Source organism: Cupressus sempervirens, chromosome 9, assembly GCF_028749045.1.
Source record: "Cupressus sempervirens isolate cs-2001-9-10 chromosome 9, ASM2874904v1, whole genome shotgun sequence".
NCBI lineage: Eukaryota > Viridiplantae > Streptophyta > Pinopsida > Cupressales > Cupressaceae > Cupressus > Cupressus sempervirens.
In genome coordinates, this window is record NC_143126.1 from 175,589,172 (window position 1) to 175,598,534 (window position 9,363).

The 9,363-nt window shown below is 34.7% G+C and overlaps 1 protein-coding gene across 1 annotated transcript; it reads left to right on the forward strand.

Annotated features, from left to right (window-relative positions):
- Positions 1-7,004: 7,004 nt before the first annotated feature.
- LOC149538051 (ethylene-responsive transcription factor ERF024-like) lies at positions 7,005-8,019 on the forward strand. Its single transcript, XM_089802297.1, has one exon. It carries the CDS (start codon positions 7,057-7,059, stop codon positions 7,687-7,689), a length of 633 nt encoding a protein of 210 aa, XP_089658423.1. The 5' UTR covers positions 7,005-7,056; the 3' UTR covers positions 7,690-8,019.
- Positions 8,020-9,363: the final 1,344 nt, after the last annotated feature.

Sequence of the window (9,363 nt, forward strand, 5' to 3'; positions counted from 1 at the left end):
GATGGCAATCAGATAAATTTTTGGGAAGATATGTGGCTTGCTAAAAAACATTTTACTAGAATGAAGTATGGGTCACTTCGGGATCACCTATAGGGGCAAGGGGTGAATAAGGTTGTCAATTTTATTGGCCCAAGGAGGAAGTGGAGAAATGATGATCGGAATAGAATGCCTTTGATGGGGGGAGCTGATTGATGAGCTAAATGGCTTGCTTGAAGGGTATAGAATCCGTGGAGTGGCCCAGAATGATAATTTTATTTGGAAGGCCACCTCAACGGGGGAGTTCTCTATCAAATTTGCTTACAAATTAATGTTTGATAAGGCCTTAGAGCCTAATTACCGAGGGAATATCTAGTTTAATCATTTAATCCCAAAGATTAATATTTTCTAGTGGACCACCATTCATGGGAAAGTTCTCACTATTGATAATATTAGGAAAAGGGGATTTCAATTATCCAACAAATGTTATTTGTGTGAGAAAGTAAAGGAGAATATTACCCGTATGTTTCTTGATTTTAGTTATGCTTCTAATGTTTGGGGGAGGCTATTACAGAAAGTGGATTTGATTTAGGTGTTTAATAGGGGATTTGAGAATTTTTTTTGAGAGTTAGCAAGGCCTTTTACCCACCCCCTACTTGTCCGTATTTGGAAAGTAATTCCCCCCCATGTCTACTGGGGTATCTAGAAGGAGAGAAATAATAGGGTGTTTAGGAATAAAGAGAGAATTGAGGAGGTTGTTGCAGACAAGATCTTCAAAATTTTGGTCAAAAATATGAAGTGTTGTAGGTGGAGGAAATCGGTGATCCCCCCTAATCAACTAGAAATTAGGATTTCCAAGTGCTAGAGTTTGGAAGAGGGAATCATTGAGACTAATAATTTCAATTTGATGGCAAGGAAAAGGACATGATGGAAACCTCCAAGAGAGAACTAGGTTAAGCTCAACTTTGATGGTGTGGCTAGAAAGGAGGGATCAACTGGTGGAGGTATAGTTAGAGATAGTGATGGCAAGATGCTTTTGGCCTATACTGGACATCTAGGGAAAGTGTCCAACAATATTGTGAAAGCTATGGCTCTATTTTGGGGTCTGAAAATGGTGATTAGTATTGGATGGGAAAACGTGGAGATTGAAGGTGACTCAAAAATTACTATTGAGATTGTAAAAGGCATCATGAAGGAAGGGTGGGCAATTAAACAAATTATAGAAGACATCTGACACTTATTAATTATTTTAAGAAGATTTAAATTATATCATATTTTTTAGGAGGGAAATGGGGTGGCTGATGGAATGTCGACTTTAGGTCTAAATGTGAAGGACCTATGATGTTGGAGGGAATTTAATTCCTTACCAAACTTGATAAGATATTTAGTGAATAAATAAATTAAGCATGATGAAGTCTAGCTGGAGGATCCTTTTAAATTATAGTGACGTGTTGCTGAGTAGGCAAATGGGATAGAGTCATTATAGATGGATGACAAGGAGTAGTGGAAAAGGTACTTGTAATAATAAATTTGCATGGTCCGAAAAGGAAAGAATATCAAAGTTTGAGATGAGAAAATTTTTAATAAATTTTTTGTGTGTGTCCTCGTACGTCGTGATGAGTAAAAGTTCAAATTTTAAATGGCTAGAGTGTATTAGAATGATGGAAAATATTGGAGTGGGGATAGAGTCATTCGAATCATGGCATTTATGACTAGATGGGACATAGCTATTATTAACAATAAAGGTCTTTATGTATGCTTAAGGTCCACTACTTTGGACCTAAGTGTGACTGCATTCTAAGTAATTACCTCTAGGTCTTAGAGAAGGTGAGAGTTTTAGAGAAAATTGTAGAGATGGGGGTGGGGGGGGGGGCCGGGATCTTTTGCAAATTGAGCCTTCTATGATAGAGGAGAGTGCTAGGAAGCCACTAGTTTGGTACATGCCAAAGGAGGGTGGCTTTATCCCATTCATGGAGGCCCTAAATGGGTACGATGAGAATTGTTCCCTATAGTTTGTCAATTCTTGGGAGGATCAAAGATTTTCAAATGGTATCTCATTTTATATCTCGAAGGAAGTTATCTCCCTGGTGATGGGACTTGCTATGAGAGGAAGGAAATGGTAAAAAGTGACAAGGGTGGCTAATCAAGCGAGTTTGAATCACTTCTTCCTAGAGGGTGAGGACCCTATTCACCACAAAGGTGGATTTATGTGGGAGAAGCTCTTGGAGCCATGGAATGAAGTTTGTCTGATGTTGATGAAGTACTTAACTCTAGAAGGGAGGTATGGTGTTTGCTATTATTATCATTTCCCTTTACTAAACCACTTTCACCATTATGATTTTATTTCCATTTTCTTTTTTCTTTCACATGATTTAGTTGATATGGTTGCAGATGTTAAGGAAAAAATGAGGAAGGGGGTTAATTATACCATTTTGCACCAAGGGTTGATGTTTCATCTCTATCAATTCCACCTTGCTTTGGTCCCCCCTAGGATTGTTGAGATTGATATCCCTGCTCCCCCCAACCCCCATCCCCAACAAATCCCCATTAGGATCATAGGCCTTAGAGCCCAGACCCCACAATCATCCCCTAGTGGGTCCCCTATTAAGTCAAAGCCCTCACCCCCAAGTAAAAAAGGTAAAGAAAAAGAACCAAAGGAATCAGAGGAGGAGGGGAGAGGTGGTAGGAGGAGGTCAGGGAGAATTGCGAAATCGAATGCTAAAAGGAAGGTGAGATCTAGGGCCTCATAGGAGGAGGATTTAGATTCAAAGGAGGTGGGCCACCCTAAACAAATGATTAAATAGAAGGCTTTGAATTTTGGTGGGGGGAATATGGAGGAGGAGGAAGTGGAGGTTTCTAATTCTTCAAGATCTAGTTTGAGAGATGTGATTAAAGGGAGGAAAGAGATGTCATGTGTTTCAGCCACTATTGGGTTGGGATGTGTGGACCTAACTTGAGACCAGTTCTCTAATATTATGGATAGAGTGCCCTCCCCTATTACAATATCCTCTCTTGTAAGGGGTTCTTCCAAAGATATTGTTATACCTAACTCCCCATTTATGTAGGATGTCTCTAAGGAGCAGGTGGATGACTACTAGTATAGTAAGTAGGAAGTCACAAAGGAGATTCGAAAGATGACTGGCAATGAGTTGTGGGAGAGAATCTATGCCCTGGAGGAAAGAATGCTTCTCTTGACTAAATTTACTATCAAGGTGACACATGTTGTTGCTACCATGCTACATCTACTAAAGGACCAAGAGGGTGATCTGACCAAGGAGGACTCCAGGATGTTCTTCAACTTCCTTGTGGAAGATTGGGCTAAAATCCTTCTGGGGGGAAGGATGCCAAGAAGCCTTAGGGCCCTTTCCTCCCCACTCTCTATGTGTTTTTTTTTTTTTCCTGTTGGTTGTTGAAATTTGTTGGGTTTAAGGAGGTAGTGCCTTTATTTTTATGCTTTCTTAGTTTTAGTACTTCTAGTACAGGTAGTAGTTGTGTTATGCCTATTGATACTTTTATCGTTGTGCTTCTGAACAATGTTTTTGTGTTAAAAGTGGTAGGGGGTAATTTTGGTTGGTGGTAATCTGCTGATGGTTCACCAGTTTGTCTATTTTATGGGCTAAAACCCTTGTTTTGGTCATTTTTTAATTCAAAAACATATGCATATGTGATTGGCCTTGGATAGAGGATGTATCATCTAAGAAGAATCTTAAGGGTTGCACTCTAGAGAGGACAGTAGAGTAATGAAGGTTTATGAGGCCCAATCTAGAGATGTCCTTAAGGTTGGGTAAGAATAGAGCGTGGAATATTGTACTTAGATTTTCTTATTATTATGAGTCTAACAATTATTTTGCAAGTTCTATTTAACACAAACTATCTCTAGTAGCAAGGACATTACACGTCCCAATAGTGCAAAATACATAATTTATATTCAGTTATTGCACAACGACTACACAAAAATGGATTAGCCCAAAATAAAAAGGAAAAGTGCATGATGTGCGCTTTTTACCACTACAAAATATGTCTCTGTAGAAATATTAATTCAATAATAACATTTTCTTATTACATATATATACATCTAAACATTCCAAAGAGGCTATCAACCCTAATCTATTATGACATAATATAGTGTATGAAAAAGAAAGACTTTTATATAAGAATATCATATCAATACATGATTCTCTTGAATGAATATTAGATATTTTGCAAATGAATAATGACATGTTAATTTAAAATAAATCTTAACATGCAATTTGAAATAATTAAGTTCTCTTAGAAAAAAAAGAAAGATGAAAGAAGCAATCACAAAATTCTATCGAAATAAAACTAATTCAAATAAATTCGAAAATTGCCACTCTAAACTGAAAAAATAAATGAGGATTTTAAAAATAAATAAAACAAACCTCATCAAAGTCGACCTACAAGTGCTTCTCTATTACACACCACTAAAAACATTAAAAAGTCTTCCAATATCTAAAATTGGACAAAATGTTATTAAAGCTATCAAATCATAAACAATGTCCTTTAAATATAAATTAAATCTGGGGTCCACGTAGATCTTAAAAAAGGTCTCTATTGATTGAAAATCTGATGTGAGGAAATTAAATATACTCTCCGATACCATAACAAAATATAATATTTCCATTTCTAAAATTAGATAGAACATTACTAAAGATGGTAAAATAAAAAAATATTGTCGTTCCAAACCGAATTAGATCTTGGGTCCACAAAAATCTATAGAGAAAAAAAGAAATGTCTCTATTCATTTTGTAATCTGAAACTATTTTTGGTAAAACCACTATATAAAGATTGTAAACCCATAATTGTCTCTTGGGACAAAACATAGTATTTAATGTCCAAGCGTACAACGGCATAAAAGTCAAAACTAATCCATTAATCACCATCAATATATTTAAACATAAAATTGTTACATACACCGTTCCAAATGTAATGGGGGGCTAATAATTGTTGAAATTGCAAAGCTCTAGGGTTCCGTTTGGTTGCTGGAAGATGACGACCAAAACCGGGTTATCAGAGGCAAAACCAGGTTTTGCAAAAAAACTTTGGTGTTTGGTTGGTTAAAATTATAACCTGGTTTTCAATTTCATCTTTCAATTTTGGTCAAAAATTGGAAGAAGTTTCTTCCAACAACAAGGTGGAATTCGAAATTAAAACCAGGTTTTGAAATTTATGACAGTTTTTTTAATAATATTGTGGGATCCACAGTATATTCATCTTCCGTGTCAACCAAACGGATCATTGGCTTTCCAAACCACAAAAACAGGTTTTCGAAAACCTAGTTATAAGATAACTTGGTTATGTCAAAAAATCATCTTCCCCAACCAAACGGGATCTAGGTGATTACACTATAAACTGTGGCTAACTAATCATGATTTAGGTTTGAGTTAGGGTTCTCTTACCAAAACATTAAATTGTCGCGCCCCAAAAAGAAATTTTATGTCATGGTTTCTAACTTTCTATGCAGTTCAATAATTCAAAAAGCTATTAATAGTGAGTAATCATATCTAGACAATATTTAAACATCCTATCTCGGTCCGTAATATTCTTCATTTATTTACACTTTCTTTTTTCAAATAATGTCTGTTTGATCTTTCTACGGCCACGTCCGGTTTAATAATTGAGCTAGCTTATATAATATATTATTGTGAAAGAGAAAGATATAATTATCTCAAGAGATATTTTCGTTTTTAATTTAGCTTGGGGAGGAAACATGCAGCCCCACGTAAGACACGTGTAAGGAACTGGTGCGAAGATAAAATCTTGAATAAAATTTATTTCTAATAAAAGCAAAAGCAAAGCCGTAAAGTTTTGTCGAGACTCGAGCGGTTTGATTGTGAGGCCAAAGTGACATATTCAAGTACATAAGTCAAATTCCTGATATATTATTTTGTTATTTCAATAGTAATACTAGGGCTATGTCATGAGATATTTTGCTGATATATTTACAGAAATCAGATTCTCTCACCGTCCCAGATGTGTTTAGTTATCTATAAATGTAGATATTATTTTGAGAAAGATTGTTTTTTATTAAACTGTTATAAATATTAATTTTAGATTATTGTAATTTTATAAATTATAAATTAGCATAGATATCTTAAATAAATTTATTTAAAGAAATGTTCATAGATAATTATAAGCATGATTAAAATTTAATTTATTACATTTTAAAAAAAAAAAAAAAATTCACTTTCTTAATTTTTTAATATTTTACCACTTTTTTTTAACGCATTTAAGTTTTTTTTTTTTTTTTTTAAATGATTATTTATATCTCTTAATTTATATATTTTTCAAATATTTTATGGATCATTTATTAAACTTTAAAAAATGATATATTGTATTTATAATAAATATTAAGATCTTGACATGTAGATGGTTGTCAAATTTAACCTAGAAACTAACTATTAACATTAACACACTCGCACCTTTCCACTCCACCCATTCTGCCATTGTAGAATGCCTATCGACATTAACTAGAAAGTAAATGTTAACATTAACACACTCACACCTTTCCACTCCACCCATTCTGCCATTGTAGAATCTCTATAAATAAAAAATAAAAGAAACATGTTCATAAAGGACTGGTTAAGTTGGACAAAAATGCAGAAAAGACAAGGAAAAAAACGAAGAAAGTTGTTCTACAAAGGTTAGCCAAAGTTTGTTGTTACACTTATGTATCAACATAGACAAAAATGCAAAAAAGACAAAGAAAAAAACAAAGAAAGTTGTTCTACAAAGGTTAGCCAAAGTTTGTTGTTACACTTATTGTATCAACATAATTTGAATAAAGAAAAGGATATATAATTGATCTTCTTCTTTTAATTTTTTGAAGCTATTATAGACCGCGAGAACCCATTGATAGTTGAAACCTATTTGGGAAGATATCGATAGGTACCAATGAATCTGTCTACCCTATTCACGCACTATGACTAATTAATTGTCTCACAGCCAGGTGTCAGCTACACGAAAACTTCACTGTCGCTCGAGCTCCAATTGTTCCTCATCCACAAATATTTATGGGAATGAAATTCATAAGCAGAGACTGTTATTTTATTAGCAACTGCTATGTCTTCAGCAAGTGAAAGCGATAAAGGAATGCTGGCTTCGGGTGAAAGAGAAGAGAGAAAGGAGGTTAAGTACAGAGGCGTGCGCCGTCGCAATTGGGGAAAATGGGTGTCTGAAATTAGAGAGCCGAAGAAGAAGAGCAGAATATGGCTTGGGTCATATGACAGCCCTCACAAAGCCGCTAGGGCTTACGATGCAGCGGCTCTCTGCTTGAAGGGCGAATCGGCTGCGCTCAATTTCCCTCAATTTGCACACACTCTGCCTCGCCCCGCTCGATCTCAGCCCCGCGACATCCAGTCCGCTGCTTCAAAAGCTGGGCACTCATTCGATGCAAAGACGACGCTTTTGCTTTCTCCACACACTCCACAATGTTCTTCAGAACCCCCTGAAGAAGAAGAAGAAATGCATGAGACAGAAATTTGCCGTGAATCGAGAAATGGGGAAACAGAGCAGACGGATATAATGCAGTCGTTAATGGGCCAAGTGTGTTCGTGGGAGGAGTCGCCCAACATGTTGCAAAATATGGCGGAGGGTCTTCTTCTTACACCCCCTCGAATGGATGAAATTTATTACGAGGAGGAGGAGGAGGAGAGCTCATCACTCCAGCCGCTTTACTCCCTCTGGAATTATTGAGTAATTTAGGAATTTCTCTGTAGAGGAAATTGATTGTAGAGAGCCTCTTTCTAACTTTGGTTGTATTACTAACTGCTAATGTAAGGATTGAATAGGCAAATGCATTCGGCTCCCATAAATAGCTATATTATGGTTAATTAGGGAGATTTCCCTATTTGTGTAATTTGAATCGGCAACCAAATTCAAGTGTTTCTACTCTTATTGTTCATTATTTTTAAAGTCCTCTGCAGAAATAGGTATGTTATCCTTTCGAGACGATTTGTAGTGTGTAGGAAAATGGGAAGTAGTCGAAATCAATTGAAGCGATCTAGATACCTGTTTTTATTCGGATCCAAGTGTGGCAAACAATTGAATATAATAAACTTAAAAATATCTGCAGTAGGCCTCGAATTTGGTGGCGGCCGTTTGGCCCCTTTTGTATCGTATTTGACAATATATCTGTACATCGTATACATGTAAAACCGTAAATATTGCTATTCTGCCAATTCTGCTGTTTATTGCGCATGTTTACTATTATTTATCCATACAAATTTATGTTACGAATAGAAATAGTATATATATATATATATGAAAAATAAATAAAGAAAGAAAGAAAATAAAACGATAGAGAATAGAGGGTTGAGAGTCATTTGAAAACATGGTAGAAGCTAGGGAATGTTTACATAATTATACATATACAATTCATAATGATTTTAAAATTATTGAGGGTGGAAAAATATATATAGCTATGTTGCTTACATTGTATTAGATATATTTGTTCTCATATTGAAGAACTAATTTATATTTCTCAATATTTGTATTTTAATTAAAAGTAATATAACATTATTAATAAATCTAATAATACTTTATATAGTAACTATGGATACGGAATACATAAGAAAGCATGAAAAGTAATAGACGAGAAGTTGAAATGCATGGTGGAATATATAGATTAATTTCTCCTTGTAGTAGGGATAAATCTACACAAGTTAAATAGAAAGATTAAAGTAAGGTTTAGCATAAGTTAGATATAAATTTGAGAGATGATAATGTGAAGGAATGATAGATGTTTATTAGTTGCTACCATGATAGGATACTATTACATCTATTAGGCGCAATAATTAATGACCAATCACATTGAATTTTTTTTTAAGTGAGTGAATTTTTGCTATAGTTTGACAACTTTGACCGATTTTTAATTTTACAATAATACTGTTTATCATTATTCTTATTGGCTAACCTGAATAAAGGCAAGGGAGAATTAATTTTCAATAGCTTTAATTTGCTAAAATCAATTTTAATCGTGGACTAAAGTAAAGTAGGTCTATTAAATAAAGATCCTATGATAAGTGTATTAAATGCAATTGGTACCAATCAACATCTCTTTCAATTTATAAATATGTAGTGCCTGCCCCTAGTTTACATTTTTCGAGCTACATTTATGTTATGATTGCCAAACTCTTTTAGGCCAATTTATGTTTGATGAGTAGTATTATTATTTTAGAGATTATCAGATGATGTTTACACTCAGTTATTATATGATGAGATTACTTGGTACTCTATATTTCATGCATGTATGATGATTATTCAATGGTTTTAGTTATCGATGATGATTAGTTGGATGGCTTATTATTTCATGTGCCTCTTATGGATACTTACCCCATACTGCATGTGTATGGTGTGCGTGCTGTTTTA